Source organism: Myotis yumanensis, unplaced genomic scaffold, assembly GCF_028538775.1.
Source record: "Myotis yumanensis isolate MYYU_CA2020_CCGP unplaced genomic scaffold, mMyoYum1.0.hap1 SCAF_12, whole genome shotgun sequence".
NCBI classification, from domain to species: domain Eukaryota; kingdom Metazoa; phylum Chordata; class Mammalia; order Chiroptera; family Vespertilionidae; genus Myotis; species Myotis yumanensis.
The window spans coordinates 4,143,962-4,168,446 of record NW_027223763.1 but is presented as its reverse complement, the minus strand read 5'-3'; the positions used below and the strand labels follow the sequence as shown (position 1 = coordinate 4,168,446).

At 58.8% G+C, this 24,485-nt stretch overlaps 1 protein-coding gene across 1 annotated transcript in view; it reads left to right on the top strand.

The window, feature by feature from the left end:
* Positions 1-24,485, top strand: part of HMCN2 (hemicentin 2) — a 137,783-nt gene that overhangs the window by 36,234 nt on the left and 77,064 nt on the right. Inside the window, 8 exon segments of the mRNA XM_070430443.1 lie at positions 696-845; positions 7,586-7,774; positions 8,372-8,467; positions 8,697-8,824; positions 9,982-10,126; positions 12,799-12,911; positions 13,037-13,196; positions 14,710-14,875. Coding sequence (XP_070286544.1) covers positions 696-845; positions 7,586-7,774; positions 8,372-8,467; positions 8,697-8,824; positions 9,982-10,126; positions 12,799-12,911; positions 13,037-13,196; positions 14,710-14,875 — 1,147 coding nt within the window.

The following is a 24,485-nucleotide window of genomic DNA, read 5'->3' as shown; positions in this document are numbered from 1 at the left end:
CGGGTTGGACACGGAACGTGCTTACGATGGCAAAAATGTGTGTGATGTGTGTTTGACCACAAGTGAAAAACTAAATTACACGTTAAAAGGGGTTCAGAATGAGGGAGTCTGTCAGCCAGCCGCCTGGAGGAGAAATAACGGGGGGTCTCAGGGTGGATGTCTGGGGCGGCCTCAGAGAGGCAGGCCTGGGGGGGTGTGGTCATCTCGGGGTGACCAGGCCCCTCCCAGAGCTGATCCAAGCCCCAGTCTGGACCCGGGGCAGAGGGTGGGGACCCAGTAGGGAGGCCCAGGCAAGGAGTTTTTGGGTGAAGAGCCTGTTACATGGAGGGAGATAGGCTGGGCCTCACTCCTGCTCCACTGAGGGGCTCGAGGGACTGAGTGGTGCTGACTTTAAAAGGTTTAATTGCGGTAAGAGACACACGAAGAATTTACCATCTTCACCATGTTTAGGTGCACAGTTCAGTGGCATCAGGGACACCCCCACCGTCGTACAACCATCACCACCATCCGTCTCCAGAACTGTTTTCCTCTGGCAAAACCACAACTCTGTCCCCAGACTTTCGGGGAACCTTCCCCCACTGCCCCAGGCCCCAGCCTGTGCGTGGCAGGAGCCTGGGGTCAGGGAGGCTGCGCCCCAGCCCCCCACGGCGACCGCGGGCCGTGCTGTGCCTGATGCGTTCTCCTCTTTGGTCCAGAGGGTCTCGAGATGATCCTGGCCCCCGAGGACTCGAGCTCGGGGGCGCTGCGGATCCCGGTGGCTCGGGAGAGGGATGCTGGCGTCTACACCTGCCGAGCCGTCAACGAGTTGGGCGCTGCCTCTGCGGAAATCCGGCTGGAGGTTGGACGTGAGTGTTTGCCTGTCCCCGCCTGCCCGCCCGCCCCTCTACCCCACTGCCGAGCGGGAGGAGAGAACCCATCCAGGTAGCCGGCCAGTGCGGAGTCCCGAGCACTTGGGGACAGGGAGGTCCGAGGGAGATGGGTATGCATTACCTCTTTTTTTCCTTTTATTTTTTAAATTGATTTCAGAGAGGAAGGGAGAGGGAGAGGGAGGGAGAGAGATAGAAACATCAATGATGAGAGAGAATCATTGATTGGCTGTCTCCTGCACGCCCCCTATTGGGCATGTACCCAGGCATGGACCCTTGACCGGAATCGAACCCGGGATCTTTCAGTCCTCAGACTGACGCTCTATCCACTGAGCCAAACCGGCTAGGGCTCTTTTTTCCCTTTTCATTAAATTTATTGGGGTGACACTGGTGAACAAGATTCTACAGGTTTTAGGTGCACAATTCCAGAACGCGTCGTCTGTACACGGTACTGTGTGTTCACACCCCAAGTCAAGTCCTGTCTATCACCACGTATCCCCCTATGCCCGCCCCCCCACCCCCTCTCCCTGCTGTATTACCTCTCACTGGGTCACAATTGCCCCAAAACTTTGTGGCTTAAAATAATAAACATGTTTTCCCTCTCCGTCCTGGAGGTCTAGGGTTCTGGGAGGGGCTTCGCTGGCGGGCGCATCCCCACTGAGCTCACTGACGGGGCTGCTGGTGGGAGGCCTCGTCCTTACCATGTGGGCTTCTGCAGCTTCTTGGGACATGGCTTCCCCAGGAGTAAGGAGGGGAGAGAGAGAGAGAGAGAGAGAGAGAGAGAGAGAGCGAGAGAGAGAGAGAGAGAGAGGGCATGCGCGCGCTTAGAATCAGCTACCGCCTTGGAAGTGACCTGCCATGACTGTGCCAGCTAAATTCTGTGGCTCACACAGACCAGCCTTGGACCACAGAGAGTGGGAGGGCTACCCGGGATGTGAATACCAGGAGGCAGGTGTCACGGAGCCATCCTGGAGGCCGCCTACCACGGAGGCGAGGAGGCGAGGAGGCGAGGAGGCGAGGAGGCGAGGAGGCGAGCTTGCGCGTTGTCATCCTGAGACCTGAGCTCCAGGCTCGTCTCCATCACTTACCATCTGTGTTTGGTCAGGCCATTGAGCCTCAGTTTCCCCCAGCTGACCATACCACTTCCTTTTTTTTTATTGTAGAGAGAGAGAGAGAGAGAGAGAGAGAGACACACACACACACACACACACACACACACACACACACACGGAGGGAGAGGGAGAGGGAGAGAGAAATATTGATAAGAGAAGCATCAACATCAGTCGGCTGCCTCTTGCACGCCCCCTACTGGGGATCGAGTCCACCACTGCAGCATGTGCCCTGACCGGGAATCGAACTGGCGACCTCTGGCCGGGCCAAACTACTTCCTTTACTGGGTGGCTGTGAGGGCTCAGTGACCTCAGGCACATACTGCTTTGCATGTGGTCGGCCCATCGTGACTGCTTAGTAAACGAGGGGCGATGATCCCCTTCTCACAGAGGGCAGTCTATTCTGTTCTGTGGCTCTACATGGCCTTGGCTGTGAGGGCCGTGATGTCTGAGTTCCAGGCCTGGGTCCCGGCCCTGGGAACTGCTCGGAAGTCATCGGCACAGCTCCCTGGCAGGCTGAGCCGGGACGGATTGGGCTCTAGGGTTTGCTGCAGCCACAACGGAGAGACAGGTGCTGAGAGATCTGGGAGGTGCAGAGAATCGGGAATGTGCTTTTTGGGGCTGGGTGGGTCGGGCTAGGGGCTCCCCCAGGAGATAGAGCCCTGGGTGGAGCAGGCCCAGTCAGGAGGGTCTGGGCCTGGTGGGGACTGTGCATATCAGGGTTGGGCTCCTCCCAGGTTTGGGGCACCCTTAGCCTTCATTCATTTGTTCCATCATTCATTCCTCCAATTCGTGGTCACCAGGGGGACCAGTCCCTGTGCTCTGGGGCCGGTGTTGGGGACACAGTGGCATCTGCCTTTGGGTAGCTGGTGGGGTCTGTGGGAATACTCAGTGGCATCCTTGGGGGTCTGTGGGTGCCCTGGAAAGGGGCTGACCCAACACTGGGGGTTTTAGGAAGGCTTCTTGGAGGAGGTGGTGTCCAAGCTGAGCCCAGAGCGGTCATTCAGGTGACGAGCTGTGGAACATGTTCCAGGCAAAGGGAACAGCATGTGCAGACTCCCGCGTGACAAGAGAAGCTCGGCCGGGAGTGCGACATAGAGAGGGTGGGGAGGGGCAGCTGAGGCGGCTGCTACCTGCCCTGGGTCACTCCGGGCCTGGCCTCGGGCACTGGGCAGGGTTCAGGCTTTGTCCTGCGGGGGCGGCGAGAGGTTTTAAGGAAGAAAGCTATGGGCTCAGACCTTCCTGCATGGCTGGGCTCTTGGGTGGGGCAGGGTGGGTGTGGAAAGCCACGGGCTTAGAGCCTGATGATGATACAAGTAGACGCTAACACTTCTGTGAGTGGCCATGTGCCAGGCCAGCTCTAAGCAGGGTTCATGTACTCGCATGTAATCCTCTCAGCCCTTGGGGTGAGTGCTATCATGATCTCCTTTACAGATGGGGAAAATGAGGCTCAGAGAGGTTAAGTGACTTGCCCAAGGTCACACAGCTGGCCAGTGGCAGAGCTGGGATCTGAACCCAGGGTCCTAGCCTTTAGCCTCTGGACTCGGTCCTGATGCTCACCAGCAGGGTGAGCTCGGATGTGGTCTCTGAGATGTTGTGTGAGGGAGAGAGAAGAAAGGCCTGCTCAGTGCCACTGTCTTAGCGATGAGCCAGTAGGTTCTGGGTGGGCAGAGGCTGCTCCGGGGGTGGCTGCACTTGGCATTCCTGCGGGCATCGTCCTTTGCCCCCTGTCTGATTTCTTTTTAGCAGAGCCTTATTTCTGCGGGGCCCAGGCTGACATGCTGCCAGGTCCTGTCGTTTGCCTGCCGGCCATTGGCCTTGGGGCCACCTCCCCACGTCAGAGAGAGGAGGCAGCTGGCATCCTAGAGGCAGGCTTCTGGGGCACTGTGCCACTGTGGCCTGTGGCTTTGAGGTCAGGGGAGTGGTGGATGGTGGCCCAGCACCTGTGTGCCGGGCGCTTTGGCCTGGCGGCAGTGGTGGGAAATGGAATGTCCTGCCCATCTGGGTGGCAGCTGTGGTCCAGCCTTCCTGGCCAGGCTGGCGGAGCCTTCCCCGCCAAGAACAGGTGGGCGCTGTGCCCACATCCTGCCAGGGAGCTGGGAACTGCCCTCCTGGTGGCGTTCGGGCGCTGAAGGAGGGGCCTCCTGCTGTGGGGCTGCGCGGGCCTGGTCTGTGGACCAGCTGCAGGGGTTGGCATCGGCTCTGCACCTGGCCTCCAGCAGTCAAGTCCTGCTGATCATCTGGCCAAATTATTTATCTCTGGGAGCCTCGATTTCCTCATCTGTGAAATGGGGACGATAGTAATAGACCTTGCTCACAGGGTCCTGAGAGATTTAAGATGACAGGTTTTGTTTGGGGCTCGCGTGGGTAATAGCGCATGTGCAGTAGGCCAGGGGGGCTGCCGAGGGCCCGTTGAGGCAGAGTGAGGTGCACTGATTTGTGCCATGGCTGGTGACTGACTCCGTGGCAGGGGCCCCTCCCCAAGTTCAGTGCCTGTTCTATGACTTTAAAGACTCCACCCGCTGATTTCTTTCTAAATGGACGAGTACCCACCCTCTCTCTGCCCTCTCATCTCAGTCCCAACCTCCTGTGGGGTCCACCTTGCCCATCGGTATCGTCTTCGGGCCTGAGACCGCTCCCTCTTCCTGGTCAAACTGAGTCAAAGCTGACTGCGCACTCCTTCCCTCCGACCCTGCCCCAGGGCTCCAGGCCATGGAATGGGGGGTGGGGGTGGGATTGGCCAAGGAGACGGGGTGGCTACCGGGTCTTAAATGATGAGAAAGCCCCAGAACCTTAAGGTATTCGAGCCAGGGTAAAAACAGACTTACCTCTCTACAGTGGGGAAACTGAGGCCCAGAGTGGTGAAGGGGTCACCCGGGGTGCCCAGTGGAGCCTGCCCAGGCTGTGGGCCTGCAGGCTGGTTTCCCTGGCCTGGGGACCGAGCGGGAGGAAGGGCAGCTGGCACCTCTCATGGTGGCCTCTTGGCAGCTGTTGGAACCCATGGGGTCTTTCCCCTGGGAAATTCCTGGAGGGGGAGCGGCCCCAGCTAACAGCACCCTCAGCTCCTCTTAAGATGAGAGGGCGGCAGGGGGAAGGCAGAGGGAGCCCTGGGAGCTATGAGGAGGGGGCTTGGAGCCTGAAAGCTGGGGTGGCTGAGCCTCACATACGAGGCCCTGGGAAGAACGCTGGGCGGCAGCCTGGCCCTCAACCACCTGGTGCTGCGGGACTCAGGCCCCCTGCCCCCTCCTCTGGCCAACGAGGGGACCAGAGGACCTTCAGCTCTGGCATCCGAGGGTTCTGGGGTCCCGCCTTTTGGAGGCTCCAGGTGAGGGTGGGGGACAGCTACAGAGCAGGGTGAGTCACAGTGTTCCGGGCAGGGTCTGAGTCTGGGACTGGCTGCTTTGGGATTCACCCTGAGAGGGGATGCGGGAGCTGGGTGCGGCTCTGGCTGGGGCTCGGCCAAGTTGTCCCGAGGGCATCGGGAATGCAGGGTGCGGTGTCTGAGAGCCTGGGCCTTAGCCGCTGCCAGACCTGGGCTCTGCCGCTGACTTTAAGTCGTGCCCTTGGGCAGGTTCTTTCACCTCCCTGACCCTCCGTTTCCTCATCTGTAAAACGGGGGTTGCAGTGATACCACTTCCTAAGCCTGTTGAGACCATGAATGAAATCTCATTCCTGGAAGCACCGTCGCCATGCCTGTCCCTTGGTAGGCATTTGAAACGCTGCCCTTTATGTGTATTCTCTGCTTATCATGATAAGGGTCTGTCCTGTCTCAGGGGGCGGTTCGGGCCTCGGAGGAGAAGGAGGAAGAGGGTGCGCCTCACAGTAGCCCAGATTCGGGAGACAAAGTCAGGCTGTTTGGGGTCTAAGGAGGGAGCCAGAGAGAGTAGCTGGGAGGCCTGCCTGGAGGAGGGAGGTTGGAGCCGAGCCCTGCAGGCAGGCTGAGTGGAGTGGAGAAGGCAGGCTTTGGGGGGGCGGGGGGTGGCAGAGCCGTGCCCCCAGGCCCAGGCCCAGGACCCTGCAGGCCCAAGGACCCGTCTGAGAAGAGCCTGGGCAGAGGCTTTCTGGGATTCTGAGCCTCGGCTGCCAGGCCCCCAGGAGAAGGAGGCGCGGGTGGCGTCTGAGGTGGGGTCCAAGACTATCTTCCTCCTTGTAATTTTCCAAATTGTGTTTACATCTCCCTGGAACTTCCCTAATCCCCGAGGCCCGGAGGGAGCTGACGTCATGATTTGGACGGACGGGGGATTTCTGGAAAGAGATGGAAGGAGCCGAGAGGCGGGGTGTTTTCCGTGGAGCTGGATGTGAAGCGTAACAAAGGCTGGGGCCCTTCTGGCTGTGGGTCTGGGGCCAGGACCCGAGGCCAAGGTCCAGCGGCTGCAGGGCCAGGCCCGGGACCTGGCTGGAGTTGGGCTGCTCCTGGCCTGCTGCAGGGCCGCGAGGATGTGAGAGTCTGTTCTGGGAAATAAGTCATCTTTCCTCCCCGATTGTAAAATAAGACAACGCTTAGAGGAACCGTTGGGAGGAAACGCTACCATCGATTAGCAGTGATGTCCTTGGGGAGGGGACGGGCTCTGGGGATGCGAGGGGCAGAAATTAGGGCAAATCCTCGTGTGTGTTTACATTTTTTTATAACTCAGGTGATCGGGGAAGCCTGTGCAGAAATGTTGTCCTGGTGTAATTTTTTAAACTATTTTTATGTCCAGTCGGCGTGGCTCAGTGGTTGAGCATCGACCTATGAACCAGGAGGTCACGGTTCGATTCCCAGTCAGGGCACAGGCCCGGGTTGCCGGCTCCATCTCCAGTGGGGGGCGTGCAGGAGGCAGCCGATCAATGATTCTCTCTCACCATTGATGTTTCTCTCTCTCTCCCTCTCCCTTCCTCTCTGAAATCAATAAAAATATATTTTTAAAAAATAACGAAAATAAAAAATTTATCTTCATTGTTGAAAGTATTACAGATGTTGCATCCCCCCCCCCATTGGCCCCCCCTTCCTCCCCACTCACATCCCCTCCCCACTGGTGGTGTTATTACTGCAGCCGTTTTCTCTCCATGTCCCCGTTTGGACCATAGAGCTTAAGGTCACGTTGTTCCTACAAAGCAGGTTTGGTTCTGTACTAGTGTTTCATATGCTCATTGCAACAAGTCCCGCAAACAGAGAGCCGTGGAGAGGAGATTAAGGATGGCTGCCAACCCCCCACAAAGCAGGCCCTTTGGGGTGGCGCTCACTGAAGGGGCCGTGGAGATGGTCGCTCAAGTCCAGGGCACCTGCTAAAGGAAGCTCCCTGTGCCAGGAGGAGGGTGACGGGGCCTCAGAGGCTCCTGCGGCCAGGTTGTGACCTGCAGGCCTCCGAGGTGGGCTTCCCCGAGGCGTCTCTGCCAGGAGCAGGCGCGTGGCCCCGTAGCCGGCCTGGCCCCGTAGCCGGCCCTGCACAGGCCTCTGAGTGTCGGCAGCTTCACGCCCCTGCGAGCGCTCCAGGGTGGGTCCCGCCCAGCTCAGGGTGGCCTCGGGGCCCTGACTCATCAGCCCCCAGGTTCATGGCCAGGCTGGAGGCGGGGAACAGTCCCCTGGGGGCCAGGTGGGGCCAGACGCCGTGACCGGTCACCTCCCTGCAGACGCGCCCCGGCTGATGGAGCTGCCCCGGGAGGTCGCCGTGGAGCTGGGCAGGAGCGCCCTCCTGGCCTGTCGGGCCACAGGCCGCCCGCCCCCGACCGTCACCTGGCGCCGTGCGGACAGCCAGCCGCTGCAGCCGGGCCGGGGCAGCAGGACCAGGCAGCCTGAGTCCGGAGTGCTGTTTTTTGAAAGTAAGAGCTTGGGGCTAGGGGTGGGGGTGGGGTGGTGGCCCTAGTCTGGGTGGCTGGGAGCAGGACCCTGAGCCCAGCCCTGACCGTGGGTGATATTTGGGGTCATGTTTAACTGGACAACTCTGGTCATTTCACTACCCTGAACTGGTCATAGTAATGACGGTGACAGTGTTACCACCTGGGTTTAATATTATGGGTGTTAGCCATCACCACCCATCACCATCATCATCATCATTGCCATCATCACCACCCATCACCATCACCACCCCTGCTAAAGCTACACTGTGCTGTGTGCGTGGCTGGATGCTGAGCGCAGTGTCCACGTCATCTTATTGACCCTTTTCCCAATCACACTGCAAGGCATTGGTATTGATGAATTAGCCCCATTCTACAGATGAGCAGGTTGAGGCCTTCTCACCCTTCCACGCCCGGCCGTATCCCCCATCCCTCTCCTCTCTGCCATCCCGCCCTCCCACCTGACCCCTGCAGGGCCAGGCTGTGGCACGGGCTCCCTCTGTGCCGGGGAGCCGAGCCTGTGGGGGCTGGAGCCGTGGCGTGGCCCCCAACACTCAGGCCCCCCTCTTTCCTGCCCCTCAGGTGTGGTCCCTGAAGACCAGGCGCCATATGTCTGTGAAGCGCAAAATGTTTTTGGGAAGGTCCAGGCGGAGACCTGGCTCCTGGTGACTGGACACGGTTCGCTGGTGGATCTGGGGAGACGGGGAGGTGGGAGGTGGACACCCAGGGAGCCTCCCCCCGCCCCCGCCCATGACCACCCGTCCTTTGGGACAGATGTGTCCGTGGCCAGGTATCCGAGGGGAGCCAGCTTCCTGGGCAGGTTCCTGGGGGCAGGGAGGGTGGAGCCTCTGTCCCCACAGATGCCCACGGGGATCCAGTGTGACCAGCACCCTGTCCTTCCCCACAGCCCCCCCACAGATCGCCAGCGGCGCCCCCACCGTGCGGGTCCTGGAGAGGCAGCCCGTGTCGCTGCCCTGCATCATCCTGGCCGGGAGGCCCTTCCCCGAGAGGCGCTGGCTCAAGGCCGGCCAGCCAGTGAGTGCTGGGTCCTCTGGAGGGGGGGGGGGGGGGGGCAGCGGGGGATGGGGGGCTGTCACATTCACACCTTGGCCTCCGCTCTGCTGCTCCCTAGTTTAGAAAGTCCTCATCCTTCCTCCCTCTCTTCGCTGCCTCTTTCCAGAACCTTCTCTGATAATGTGCTGAGAGCATTGTCACCCTCTGAAGCAGGGGTGGGGCACCTCTTCTCGACCAGGGACCATTGGATGTTTATAACATCGTTTCGCGGGCCATGCAACAGCACCAGCTTAAAAACCAGCTGCTCTGTTTGGCCAGACACTTAATTAACTCGCCCCTCGGGCCTGGGCAGGGCCGAACCAAAGGATTGCGTGGGTCTTACGTGGGCCGCGGGCCGGACGTTCCCCACCCCTGCTCTAAAGTCCCGCCGAGGCTCGGTGTGGCCCCCGGCCCCCTGGGAGCTCAGCAGGGGAACCTGGCCTCCGTTAGTGCTGAGGTCTGGGGAGCGGGAATGTCGGGGGCACAGACGCCTCGCACTGGTCACCCCGTTCTGGCTCCGGGCAGAGAAGTGACCTGTGCGGTTGAATACCCGCCCGACGGCCTAGCTGGGTGCTGGGCGCACGGTGGCTGCTGCACCCTGACTTCTTCTCTTCCCCTCTCCTGTGCACGCCGTCGCCTCCCTTCCCCTCAATTCCTCTGCACTGTCCTCAGACACAGGGGGTCCTTGTGCCCTTGAGGCTTTAAGGCGGTGCCCTCGCCCCCATGGAACTTCAAAGCCCCAGAGACGCTGCCGCGATTGTGGGGCTGCTTTTCTGTTCCCGCCGCCCCGGTCCTGGCACCGCTGTCTGGGCCCCGGTGCAGAGCAGACAGGGTGCTTCTCGAGACGGGGGGACCTCCCGGGGGAGACCCCCATCCACCCGGCTTGGGTCGGGCGTCTTGTCCTGTTCAGTTGGCCATGGGAGAGTGGAGTGAGGGCGGTGCTAGGCTGAGGCCCACCTACCCCTGAATGAGTCTTTGGAAAGGATTGGGGGTTGAGCAGTCATAGCATCACCCCCCTCCCCCGCCAGCTCCCCCACCTTCTCTCGTCCAGCCTGCGCCCTGCGGGCCTGGCGGGCAGCGTGGCTTCTGAGGGCTCTGCAGGGGCCTGTGCTCTGAGCTGGTGCTTCTCCCCCTCACAGCTCCCAGCCGGCAGCCGGCATTCGGTGCGAGCTGATGGCAGCCTCCACCTGGACCGGGCGCTGCAGGAGGACGCGGGGAAGTACAGCTGCGTGGTCACCAACACGGCCGGCTCCCAGCACAGGCATGTGCAGCTGGTTGTCCAGGGTGAGTCCTGGGGCCCAAGGTTGTGGGGTGGGGGAAGGTGCGTGGGGGGAACTTGATCTTGAATACCTTTGTTTAAAAAAAAAATTGCACAAGTAGTGCATAGTCACTGTAGGAAATTGAGAGACCAGCCAGGTAAATAAAAATACTCCTATAATACACATAGCTAAGATTAACCAGAATAACTTTACATTTTAGTGTGTATCTTTCATACTGTATACACATGTGAGCTTACACATGCACCAATATGTATGTAATAAATTGTATATAGGTTATATACTTTTAAAAAATAGTTTTATTAATTTTTAGAGAAAAGGAGAGGGAGAGAGAGAGAGAAAAAAACATTGATGTGAGAGCGAAACATTGATGGGCTGCCTCCTGCATGTGCCCTACTGGGGATTGAGCCCACAACCCCAGGCATATGCCCTGATCAGGAATGAAACGGGCAATTTTTTGGTTCATGGGGCGACACCCAACCGACTGAGCCACACTAGCCAGGGCTAAATCACATATTCTTTGTATAAATTATATATGCGTCTATATTTCTACCCACCTGTGTATGAATTCCTTATAAACACATACACATACATGTTTGTAAGCCACATCGTTACACCGCTGTCTGAGCCTGCGTGTTTCCCACGGCACTAGATTTTATGATGTTTTCTATCAGTAAGTCCCCAGAGCCTCGGCCTAAGGCTGCGTGCGCTGCGTGCCCTGCGTGGATGAGCCGTGAGCCTCTAGCCCAGTGATGGTGAACCTATGACACGCGTGTCAGAGGTGACACGCAAACTCATTTTTTTGGTTGATTGTTCTTTGTTAAATGGCATTTAAATATATAAAATAAATATCAAAAATATAAGTCTTTGTTTTACTATGGTTGCAAATATCAAAAAATTTCTATATGTGACACGGCACCAGAGTTAAGTTAGGGTTTTTCAAAATGCTGACACGCCGAGCTCAAAAGGTTCGCCGTCACTGGTCTAGCCTGTCCCCTCGCGTGAGCACCCCGGGGTCACCGTCCGTGCCTCCACCTTTGCCCACGGGGCCGAGTGTCCTTAGGACAAACCCCTTCATGTGGAGTTGAGCGCTGAGTCCCGGAGGTGGCCCATTTTTAGGGCTTTCCGTGTGTTTTCCCAGTTCCTCTCCCACCCACAGCGCCCGAGTCCCTGTGTCCCTTCGCCCTCCCACCCAGGTGCCTCCGTTCTCTTTTGTGTAAGACGAGACGTCTTAAGGAAGCCTGGTTATATTTTGTCATTTACCACGTCTGTTAACACCCTCTTTTAAAAAAATCTTGTTTCATAAAATCCCCACGGGATGAGCAGGAAGAATCCACTATTCTCCATTTTTTAGGGGAAAACCAGCATTCAGGCAGAGGCTGAGTCTCGAGCCCAAGTGTCTTGTGTCCCCATAATTCCCACCGGGGTCAGAGGTGGGGCGCAGGCCACACGGAGACCTCTGTGGGGTTCTGCGTATGTTTCACTTCATTGTCATCACTGCTCCCGGAGTGGGCTTCCTGAAGTTAAGGAGGCCAGGGCTCAGAGAGGGGAGGAGCTCCTCCAGGTCACAGGGCCAGGCTGCCTTCGCAGAGCGAGTCCCGGGGGGTGGGGTGGGTGCGTGAACACGCTCTGGTCTCCCCCACCCCCCACTCCTCTTAGAGACCCCGTTTCTGTGCTTGCGGATCGGATGGTGCCCAGGTGGCTGTGACACATGTTCCCAAGTCCACTTGTTCTGTGAATTCTATTTTTTGCCATTTCTTATCCGTCCACCCTCAGAGAGTGGGCAGTGACTTGGGGTTCATTTAGTTGTTTTTGCTGATCAAGGAGTATGGGTGCCAAGAGATGAAACAGTTTATCCAAAGTCCCAGAGCGCAGAAATGGCACGGCTGGTTCCCAGGCACGGCTGCCCTCTGCCTGGGGCCTGACCGCACAGCAGCGTGGCTGAGGGACCACGCCTTTGTGTTCCGCTGCTGACACTGCTGCTTTTAAATTGTGTTAAAATCTACGCAACAGAGCTTACCATTTAAAAAATATTGTTATTAACTTCAGAGAGGAAGGGAGATGGAGAGAGACAGAAACATCCATGATGAGGGAGAATCATTGATTGGCTGCCTTCTGCACGCCCCCTTATTGGGGATGGAGCCCGCAACCCGGCATGTGCCCTGACTGGGAATCTAACCAGTGACCTCTTGGTTCCTGGGTTGACGCTCAACCACTGAGCCACACTTGCCAGGCCCCATTTTAACCATTTTTAAGGGCACAATCTAGTGGCACGAAGTAGATTTATATTGTCGCCTAACCGTCACCACCATCATCTCCAGAACTTCTCATCTTCCCAAATGGAAACTCTGTCCCCATGAAACAGACTCCCAGCCCTGGCGCCCCGCATTCTACGTCCTGGCTCTCTGGTTTGCCCACTCGGGGCGCCTCGGATGGAGGGAGCCACGGAGTATTTGTCCTTCTGTGTCTGGCTTATCTCCCTTGGCATCATGTCCTCAAGTTCGTGCCTGGGGCAGCACCAGATCTCCCCTCCTTATCAAAGCTGGGGAGTGCTCAGCATGGCCACACCGAATCCTGTTCCTCCATCATCCGTTGATGGGTATTTGATTGTTTCTGCTTTTGGCCAGTGTGGATATTGCTGTGAACTGTGGTTTTCGAAACTGGTTTGTTTTTTAAAAGTGCCCCCTAGAATCCGGCCCACTGCTACCCACCACGTCACCAACGAAGGGGTCCCGGCCTCTCTCCCCTGCGTCGCCTCAGGAGTCCCTACCCCCACCGTCACCTGGACCAAGGTAGGCGGAGCCCGTGGCCACTGAGGGTAACAGAGGGCCAGGCCCCGTGCATCATGGGAGGGGAGTGATGCACATGCCATGGGTGTGGGCTCTGGTGATGTCACTCACCAGTGACTCCACCACAGGAGACCAATGCCCTGGCCTCCGGCGGTCCCCACTACAATGTGAGCAAGGACGGCACCTTGGTCATCGCCCAGCCGTCCCCCCGGGATGCAGGGACCTATGTCTGTACCGCCACCAACAGCGTGGGCTTCTCTAGCCAGGAGATGCGGCTGTCCGTCAACAGTGAGTGAAGGCTGCCCCCATCCTGGGGGTTGGGGGGGCTCGGCAGGCATGGAGTCAGGACCGGGACCCTGACCGTACGGCATCTTCCCTGTGCCCTGATCAACCTGCCCGCACACTCTCCCCAAGGAACGCTCCAGCCAAAGCCGGCCTCCCGGAGTGCTGTCCCTAGCAGTGAGGACGTGCTCAGAGAGCAGCTCCCACTTGCGTAGACGTGAAATCGTGTGGTGGTTGTCTTCCTCCGTCTCGGCCTTTGTAGCCAGTGTGGGAAAGCCGTCACCCTAACAAGCCTCGGAAAGACACACAGTCCTACGCTGGGCCCCCACCCCCCACTGGGCACCCCCCTGCCAGCCTCTCCTCCTGATGCTCTGTGCCCAGACCCTCTGACTTCCTTCCAATTCCTCGAATGGGCCATCATGCTGCAGGGCCTTTGCACATGTGGTTCCTTCTGTTTAGGAGGCCCTCCCCCACCTCTTGGCCCAGCCGACTCCTCCCGTCCACAGATCTCAGCTCTCCCTGATCCCTCGGGCTGAGTCAAATCACCTTGCTGTGGAGGGTGGACGAGACCTTTCACAATGCCCGTCACAACTGTGAGCACATAAATATTGTGCACGAGCCGCTGGGCACCAGTGCTCCCTGTGGCCCCGGGCGCTGTGAGGACCGGGGCGGGGCCTGGCCTTGCGCAGGCACCGCAGAGCTGGGCCCTCAGTAGCCGTCTGGCCGAGTGAGCAGGCGCACGGCCGGTCTTCTATCGTTTACTCTCAGAGCCGGTCTTTTCATGTTGAAAACATTTTTTTGCCAGCGGGGTCTCTCTCTGCGTCATGATGTATAGGGAGCTACACGAGGGCTGCCTGGGCCTCCACCTCCCCAGCTGGCTGGCCTGGGTGGTTATGGGTGCTCGGACAGGTCCTGGGTGCTTCCGTGTATGAGCACATGGCTGGAAATGGGGGGGGGGCATAGAGAAGGAGGGGTTCGGGGGAGTCTCTGCCGTCAGGAGCCTCCGCTTCCTATGAGAGCCAGGTGATGGGCACAGGTTCGTGTAAACCCCGATGGGGTTGGAGGAGGCCAGAGGGAGACTGAGTCACCTGGTGATTGGGTGTCACCTGTGTCTGATGTGTGGGAGGAAGTGGGATGATCATGGGGGACAAGGTGGAGAGGGAAGAGGTGGCGGACAGGACCCGCCCGAATGTCCCCAGGGAAGGAGCAGCAGATGAAGAGAAGCTAGAAGCTGGGACGGGGGCACCGTGTCCGTGTCATTCTAGCAGAACGATCTTCCAGAGGGAGGGTGGTGGTGGAGAGATTGCGGGGGGGGGGGGGGGGGGGGACCGGGGAAACCATCGGGTCCGAGCCCACCCCCAAACCTGCACTCCCCCATGATGACAGAGCCACACCCATCCTCTGCACCTCCCGGGAGGCAGTGCCACCTCAGCTTCCTGGAGGAGCTGTCCTGGTCCCGTGGGGCCTTGTCCCATGGCCCCCTGACCTGCTCACAGTTTCTGCCTGTTTCCACCAACAGCCAAGCCCAGGATCCACGGGAATTTCTCACATGATGCCAACGAGCCTCTGAGAGTCACAGCCAAGGCCGGTGACGAGGTGACCCTGGACTGCGAGGCCCAAGGCTCCCCACCCCCACTGGTCACCTGGACCAAGGACTCCCACCCTGTGCCAGCCGCCCCTGACAGGTAACCCAGGTGCACGGGCAGGGGAAGAGCTTGGGGTTTAGGGGGAACCTGGCCTCAGGTGGCCAGTGGCCAGTGACCGGGCGTGTGAGGACCCTGCGGATGCTCCACGGGGTGTGCGTTCCCTTCTGCACACAGCGCTTTTGTCCCTGGTCCCCTGAAGCCGCTCCGAGGACCCTCAGAGGGTTCGTGACGCCCAGGGCAGGCGCCCCGCGTTTCACACCCCGGCTGTTGGGAGCTGCCCGCAGACTATCCTGTGATCGGCACAGCAGCCCCCGATCTGAGCTGAACTGAGGTTTCTCCCTAACTGTCAGGTGTCCTGGGAGCGAGAGGGGGCTGGCTTGGGTCTCCTTCAAAGCCAGGCCGCACGCCCCCAGGCAGGGGTGTGGGCGGGGGGGGGGGGGTGGTTCCAGACAAGAGAGCCTTGACATTCCTGAGGCCCTTGACCCTCGGAGGCCGGGGGGGGGGGGGGGGGGGTGGGGGGTGGGGGGGGGGGGCGGCTGCGGCTCAGGCCGGTGACATCAGCCCTGGCAAGGCCTTTGAGATGATCCAGACTAAGGTCTGTGCCGCCCCCACCCCTCTGACACCCACACGTGGGTCTCTATCTCAGAACATCTGTTTGCTGAGCCCTTCCAAACCTCCAGCCTGCAGGCAGCCGGGGTCCTGTGCCTGGGCTGGGTCCCCCCACCCCATGCCCTGGGGTGTCTCTGCAGCTCCAGGTGGTGCGTGGTGGTGGGGGTGGGCAGCGGGGGATGGGGGGAGGCCCCCATGTCTCTCCCCGGAGAGCCTGGTCCTAGCCCCTTGGCCAGAGAGCCTGGTCCCAGCCCCTTGGCTGGGCGGTGGCCGGCGGCCAGGTGCTTGTGAATTTACGACTTGTTGCTGACACGAGAAACCGCAATTCCCACGCGCTCACCCCTCTTGTTGTGATGTGCGACGGACCAGCCGGGAGCCGTAAATCTGTGGAGCCGCTTTTGCAAACCTGGGTTCTGCTCTGTTCCTTCTCCCCTGCCCTCTCCGCTTCTTGCGGGCTTCCAGCTCTGTCTGAGATTTATGAGATCCGGGAGTTTATCTCAATGAGGAGGAACAGGGGCCTGGGGGCGGGGCGGGGGGAGGAGCGCAGACCCTGGAGCCCATCAGCCTTGAGCGCTGGTCCCAGCGGGCCCTTCCAGTCATGCGGCCACGGGCCTCCATCTGCAGCGTGGACTCGGTTTAAACAGTGCTCGTGCGGCTGGTGATGGATGTGCGACGCTTGGTCCGTCCTGAGTGCCCGAGCGCTGCTCCCCCTGACAGTTTCCTGCTGCTGTTCACAAACCGGAGCATCGCTTCCAGCTTTTAAAAGAGGTCACATCTGTTATCCCGTTTCACTCGCATCCCCTTGGTTCAGTAGAAGAGCTTTATTGAGATGTAACTCACATGCTGCACAGTCTAAGTCCGGCGCGTTCGGAGCTGTGCAATCATCACGGCCATTAATTTACATTTCCAGCTTCTCTCCCTCCCCCGGAGCCCCCATCCTCACTGGCAGCCACTCCCCTCCTGCCCCAGCCCCGGCAGCCACCAGCCTGCTTCTGCCTTTGGAGTCATCTATTCTGGACGTTCCTGCTGTGTGTGGCTTTCTCGCCCGGCTCCTCTCTCGGAGCAGCATGCTTTTCGGTTCCTGCATGTTGTGGCGGCGTCAGAGCTTCGTTCCTCTCTGTGGCCGAGCAATATTCCCGGAGCGGCCTGGCCACCGTGCGGCGATCCCTGCGCCGCTGGAGGGGCATTTGGGTCTGCGCTTGTTGGTGACTGCGGACAGCCTCCCGACTGCGGATGGCGTTTAAGCCGTATGTGAACGTCACTCGCAGCTCCGGGTCCTGTGGTTCCTGGGCCCCCAGAATGGTTCCTGGCCCCCCCCCCCTTCCATTTCTGTGAAACGTCCAGCACTCGGACAGCTTCCCCACACAGAGCCCAGCTCAGTCTTCTCACAGACACGCAGCCATTCGCCCAGAAACTGGAGATTTAAAAACTGCATGGAAACACACACTGAGGGTCGGGGTGGGGGTGGGGGGGTGGTGACTGCGGTGCTTGGGGGACAGGCTTGCTGTCTGCCTGCTCTTCCTCATCTTCCTCCTTTTCCTTCTCTCTTTTTTTAAAAATATATATTTATTGCCCTAACCGGTTTGGCTCAGTGGATAGAGCGTCGGCTTGTGGACTCAAGGGTCCCAGGTTCAATTCCGGTCAAGGGCATGTACCTTGGTTGCGGGCACATCCCCAGTAGGGGGGTGTGCAGGAGGCAGCTGATCGATGTTTCTCTCTCATCGATGTTTCTAACTCTCTATCCCTCTCCCTTCCTCTCTGTAAAAAATCAATAAAATATATTTAAAATACACACATATATATGTATATATATTTATTGATTTCAGAGAGGAACAGAGAGGGAGAGAGAAATAGAAACATCAATGATGTTAGAGAATCATGGATCAGCTGCCTCCTGCACGCCGCACACTGGGGATCGAGCCCACAACCCAGGCATGTGCCCTGCCTGGGAATCGAACTGTGACCTTCTGGTTCATAGGTCGATGCTCAACCACGGAGCCACGCCGGCCGGGCAATCCTTTTCCTTCTCCGAGGGCATCCCAAGGCTCAGCCTCAAAGCTGCCACGCGGGGGGTCTGAGCGGCTGCCGCCCTCAGCCACCTGCCCGTGTGCACAGCCCTGACCCGTGTGTTCACGTGCAGGCGTTTGCGGAACTAAACGTGCGCGTCTTCTATTCCGCCCTCATCGTCGACACTGCTCTCCGCTCACCCATTTTCCTGATTCCTCCCGGCCCACGTCACTTGCTTGTCATTTAAAGGACAAAATAACATTCCGGGCGTTTGTCTCTTCCATGTTGCTAAGCTATCCTCTGGGGCACTCGCGTTGCCAGCTGTCGGCGCTAATGAGCAGGCCGTTGGAACATCTTCGCACAAATGCTCCTCCGTCTCCTGGTCACTTCCTTGGGGGATAGTTGCGAGAACACGCAGCGAGTCCAGGGGGGACTGGTCAGTGAGTGCCTCTGACCCTGCGGGCAGCTGTGTGCAAACAGCCCGTGCAAACTGTGAATTCACAGTTGAAGGTGGCAGGATTTCATGAGCCCGGCTGTGTGAGGTCAGGGCCAGAGACCTGGGGTCCTCTCCCAGCCTCGCCCCCGGCTGGCTGGGTGAACTTGGCCCTCCGTCTTCCTGTCTGAGAAATGAAAGGGTTGGACAGGCAACAGTGGCCAGAGAGCATCTTGCGGCTCTGGTCCCCGGGTCCACCCGGGAATGCCGGGGCGAGGCGGTGTTTCTAGGCAACAGTGTTTGTTTGTGGCTCTGATGTGTAGCTGGGACAGCTGCTAGCTCTCCTGGCCCGGCTCACACTCCCGGGGCAGCCGGCCAGGGTCCCCTACTGGGCCAGATCCAGCCACATCAGGGGAGCGGAGGGGGCAGCCGGCAAGGGCGGGTGATCTACACACCCAACCCCTCGCTGGCTCAGTTACCCCCCCGACACAGAGGTGGGGGTTGCAGCTGGGCTTCTAGTGACCCAGGACAAAAAGCCATTCCCCCACCGGCATGGCATGGACTGCCCGGGGCCCCTCGTGGGGTCTTCACCTTGGTGGGTCCTCACAGCTCAGCCTGCTGCCCGACCTGGTGGCCCTGAGGTCTTGGTCTTGTCAGCCTATGGCCAGCAGCTCTCTTTCTGGAAAACTTGGCAGTGAGTTAAGCTCTGAGCTGACGGGCGAGGTCACCGCAGTGGCTGGCCGGGCAGTAGCAGAGAGGGGGGCGCGTCCCGGGTCTGCCCTGACCAGCTGGTGGCCGTGGAGGCCTCTGCAACGCTGGCTGAGGGCACAGGACTTGCCTGCGTGCAGGAGTGGCTGTTGGGAGCTTCATGTGAGCACATCCATGGGGGGCGCTCCGCTGTGCGGGCCACACGGGACCACCCCATTGGTGGCAGCCGCCCGTGAGCATGGCTCGGTGTAGGTTTCTCGGGCTCACGATGGCGCTTCTCCTTCTCGCGTATGTTCTCCTTTGGGGGGTCTTGGGCCCCTCGGCCTGGATCTCCAGCTGGCTTTTCCATGCGGGGCTTCCTCATAAGGGTCTGTGATGCAGGGAGGCCCCAGCGAGGAGATGAGGGTCGAGCGGCCTTCAGCGGGTGAAGGCCCGGCAGCCTGGTGCGGGTGGGTGGGCCCTTGCCCTGTGCAAGCTCAGGCCCTGCTCTGGTCCCAGCAGACGGGCACGTGGGGGTGTCCGTGGGGAGGGCTGTGCATCCGCAGCCACTAACACTCCTTCTGGAAGGGTCTGTGTCAGCGGTTCTCAACCTGTGGGTCGCGACCCTGTTAGGGGTCGAACGACCCTTTCACAGGGGTTGCCTAAGACCATCGTAAAACACATATATAATTACATATTGTTTTTGTGATTAATCACTATGCTTTAATTATGTTCAATTTGTAACAATGAAATTGGGGGTCACCACAACATGAGGAACTGTGTTAAAGGGTCTCGGCATTAGGAAGGTTGAGAACCACTGGTCTGTGCTCTCGGGGTGATGGGTCCTTTAGAAACGGGGACAGTGGTACCAACAGCATGGGACCCAGCAGGAGGGACTGGGTGCAGACACGCCCCTGACTCAGAGCAATCTGAGGACGGAGCACTCCCTCAATCCCGCGGCAGCCGGCCCACCTGGACCCCCTCTTTGTCCAGCGAATGAATGAATGAATGAATGGGTGGATGGATGGATGAGCAAGCGAAGTGTAACCTGCCTGGACTCACCAGGGAAGGCTCCATGGAAGAGCTGGAGCCGGAGCCGGTGCTGCCTGGAAGGGGTCCAGAGGGCAGGAGAGTGTCCTTGGGCGGCTGGGGACAGTGTGCGCTCAGGTGGGAAGGGGAGCGTGTGCGTGGACTGCTGGGATTTGCCGCCAAACATTTCTTGAGCACCCTCTGTGGGTCAGGACTTGTGCTAAGGGCTGGGACACGGCAGGAGCCTGGGCGCACCTGGCCTCCCCCTCACCGAGCCATCTGACAGGACAGGTGATCACGGGTGTGATGAGCGACGTGACAACTCCAGGAGTGTTCACGGGGAGCGGGGCACTGCCGGGGCGGCAGGGTGGCTGCCTGAGCACTAAGGACGGGAGGGACCGGAGAGGGACTGGCCTGGGTCTCAGTGAGGTGTGCGCTGGGAGTGAGGTAGGCCCTCCCTTGGAGCTCGCAGGACCAGGGGGACCCAGCGGGGTAGTGGGTCCCTCTCAGGTCCACATCCCCATCTGCGTGGCCGTGTGAACCTTGGAGCTGACAGGCAGCGAAGGCTCGAGCCCGATGGATGTCATAAACAGGAAATTCCCCGGGAATCTGGGCGCCACTCGGAGCCATCTGGACACTCACGCCACCGGGAAGGAGCAGCTGCCGCTAATTACGCCCCACGCACACCGCAGCAGTGTGCTCCCCGCCGCTCCCTGCTCCCCCGGGCCCCTGAGCCCACCCCTGGGCTGCAGCCCCCAAATCTGCCGAGTTTCTGGGAACGTGGAGGGAGAGCTGGGTCACAAGCCAGCTGGTGAGGAAAGGGCAGGCAGCTGTGGGAGTCCGCAGGCTGCACCTACCAGCCTTGGGCATCAGGGCAGCCTTCCCGGAGGAGGTGACGTCGAAGTATTGACGTGTGAGCAGGTGCGGTCCAGGTGAACAGGAGGTGGAGGAGTGTCCCAGGCAGGAAGACAGCATGAGCAAAGGCGCGGAGGTGGGAAGGGCCTGGCCCTCGAGGAAGAGCATGGTGCAGGGCTACACTGGGAGGTGGGGTAGGGTAGGGGGACTGGCCCGGGGTCCGTCCAAGCCATGACACTGTCTTGGGTTCTGTCCAGCGGGCAGTGGGCAGCCCCAGGGGACAGTGGTTACAGTGACGCGCGAGATGGCCAGACGGGCACTGAAAGCGAGCACAGGCTCCGTGGGCCGGCCTCAGCTTGTCCGTCTGGGAAATGGACTCCCACTTCTTCCGTTTCTTTCTTTGTGCCTAGGGAGCTGGTTCTAGGAAGCAGACCTGGGGCTGCTCACAGGAAAGACACATTGTTTACATTTCTGGAAGTTTCTTTTCTTTTGCTTTTTTTTTTTGTCCCCCAGGCGCTCCCACTTCCTATCCCGTTAAGGCAGTGGTTCTCAACCTTCTTAATGCCACGACCCTTTAATACAGTTCCTCATGTTGTGGTGACCCCCACCCATAGAATTATTTTCGTTGCTACTTCATAACTGTCATTTTGCTACTGTTATGAATCATCATGTAAATATCTGATATGCAGGATGTATTTTCATTGTTACAAATTGAACATAATTAAAGCACAGTGATTAATCACAAAAACAATATGTAATTATGTATGTGTTTTCCGATGGTCTTAGGTGACCCCTGTGAAAGGGTCGTTCGACCCCCAAAGGGGTCGCGGCCCACAGGTTGAGAACCGCTGCTTTAAGGGCTTGGTGAGGGAGGAAGCAAGGGGTTCTGTGGTCTTTTGAGTCCCAGAAGGCGACCTCTGAGATAAAGGAGTCCGGAGCTGCCTTTTTGAATATGAAGTCCTTGGGGTTCAGAGATGTCGACCGCCCTGCCTGAGGTTGCACAGTGTGTCTTTAGCAGACACTGGACCTCAGATCCAGAACGCTGTCTCCCAGCCCCGACCTCTTTCCTCTGACCCATGCTGGCCCCGCTTCGCCAGCTGAGGTTCGCTGGGAAGTCCTGAGGAAACCGCATCCCTGCCCCGAGTGGATGCAGTGTGCGTTTCAGCCTCCAACTGACTCGGCCTTTGCTTGCGGATGTCAACATTAATCTACACTAATAAAAGAGAAACATGGTAATTGGCGTACGACCGCTACCCTTCCCATTGGCTAATCAGTGTATCCTTATGCAAATTAACTGTCAGCCAAGATGGTGGCCGGCAGCCAGGCAGCTGGAAGCGAACATGAGGCTTGTTTGCTGCAGTGACTGCAGACTGCAACGTTCCCCGCCTCACTTGCCGGCCTCTGAGCTGGCAGTTTGAAACATTCTAACAAATATAGGCCGGGATCTCAGAGCTGGAGTTATACATTGTTTCGATTATAGAACCGAAACAAACCAGATACCTGCTCTCAGAGCTAGAGCCAGAGCTAAAGCTGGCCCAGAATAAAATAAAAAAAAGGAGCCGTTGGGAGCTTCAATCAACAACCACCAGCCTGAAAGCAGCCCTCAGCCCCTCATCCAGGCTGGCCAGGCACCCCAGTGGGGACCCCCACCCTGATCCAGGACACTCTTCAGGGCAAACCAGCCGGCCCCCAGGCCTCTGTCCTATATAGTAAAAGGGTAATATGCCTCCCAGCACCGGGATCAGCGGAGCCTCGAGGCCCCCTGGCACCGGATCAGCGTGACAGGGGGCAGCGCCCAAACCCCCTGATAGGCCCTGCTCTGTGTGTGACAGGGTGCGGTGCCCCAACTCCCCCCCACCCCCTGCCCCACGGGCCCTGCTCTGTGTGTGACAGGGTAGAACCATAACCTCCCCATCGGCCCTGCCCTGAGTGTGACAGTTGTGGCGCCCCAACCCCCTGATCGGCCCTGCTCTGTGGGTGATAGAGGGCGGCATCCCAACCCCCTGATCCGCCCTGCTGTGTGTGTGTCAGGGGGCGGTGCCCCAACTCCCCTATCGGCCCTACTCTGTGAGTGACAGAGGGGAGCTCCCCAACCCCCTGATGGGCCCTGCTCTGTGGGTGATAGGGTATGGAGCCCCAACCCCGCTGATGGGCCCTACTCTGTGCATGACAGGGGGCAGCGCCCCAACCCTCTGATCTGCCCTGCTCTGTGTGTGACAGGGGGCGGTGCCCCAACTCCCCTATTGGCCCTACTCTGTAAGTGAGAGGGGGGAGCGCCTCAACCCCCTGTTGGGCCCTGCTCTGTGTGTGACAGGGTATGGAGCCCCAACCCCCCTGATGGGCCCTGCTCTGTGCGTGTCAGGGGGTGGCGCCCCAACTCCCCAATCGGCCCTGCTCTGAGCCCGACCAGGGGCTGCATCCAGGGATTGGGCCTGCCCTCTGCCACCCAGAAGCAGGCCTAAGCCAACAGGTCATTATCTCCCGAGGGGTCCCAGACTGGGAGAGGGCACAGGATGGGCTGAGGAACCCCCTTCCCCCCCGAGTGCACAAATTTTTGTGCACCGGGCCTCTAGTCTACTTATAAAAGGAAAAAATGAGATGAGGAAAGCCAAGCGGGAGAGGGCGCCACTCAGGGGAGAGGTTCGCCTGTCACCGGGACAAATACGGCCCCGTGTGGCCTCTTCCCTCCACTTTGGACCTGCTCAGGGCTGCCAGCTTGTGGGAGACGGGCAGGGCCCAGGCAGGGGGGGCGGGGTTCTTGCTAACAGCAGGGCCGTTCCCTGAGCACTTACTATGTCCCGGCACCGTGGGCTTTGCCGGCATCGGGTCACTCGGTACTCACCCTCTCCTGTGACTCCCGATGAGGACGCCGAGGCTCGGGAGACGCAGTGCTTGGCCCAAGGTCAGCCCGCAAGAGGCACAGGGTGGGTCATGCCGGGGCCTCTTGCCGTCACAGCCCGGCTCCCATCGGCTCTGCCGTGCCGCTTCTCAGGGTGGGGCGCTTCCTGTCAATGTTCCCAAGGGATGGTCCCCTGACACCTGTCTCAGAGCCACCTGGGGCCTGGGAATCGGCATGTTTTGCAGAAAGCTAGGAGATTCTTTGTTAAAAATAGGGGTCGCCTAAGACCATCGGAAAACACATATATCATTACATATTGTTTCTGTGATTAATCACTATGCTTTAGTTATGTTCAATTTGTAACAATGAAAATACATCCTGCATATCAGATAGTTACATTACAATATATTTTTTATTGATTTCAGAGAGGAAGGGAGAGGGAGAGAGATAGAAACATCAATGATGAGCGAGACATCAATTGGCTGCCTCCTACAGTGCCCCCACTGGGGGTTGAGCCCACAATCCGGGCATGTGCCCCCACGTGACCTCCTCCTGGTTCATAGTCTGATAGCCAACCACTGAGCCACAGCACCGGGCACAGCTAGGAGATTCAGGCGAGACGCCCCATCCTACAGGTGTGAGTGATGAAGTCTCCACCTGGAAGAGCTGATGGTGTTCAGGTCTGTGGCCTAGGAGTCCTGCTCCTGTGTTTGGGGGACACCAGACGGCTCTGTGTATGGGGGACATACCAGACAGCTCTGTGTGTGGGGGACACCAGACAGCTCTGTGTGTGGGGGACATACTATGCAACCCTGCAGAGAGCTCTGGCGGTGAAAGAGCAAGAGGAGGAAAGACGGGAGGGAAGGAAAGAGGAAGGAAAGAAAAATATCTAAGTGTTTAAACGTCCACCCAACGGGGAATAAATTAAGCCACTGTGGCCTGATCACACAGGGAATACTATATAACAGTGAAAAATGAATGGGTTAGCCCTACACACATACTCATGATGCCATTATGTGTTTTAAACAATACAGAACTGCACTGTGGATTGTTTATGGATGCACTGTTGTCACCATGGTAACAGCTGACCTCCGTGGCGTCCTAGTCTGTTCCAGGCACTGGGCTGTGAATTAGGTCATTCGTTGTCTGGACAATTCTGTGTGGGATACAAACACTACTGTTGTCTCTAT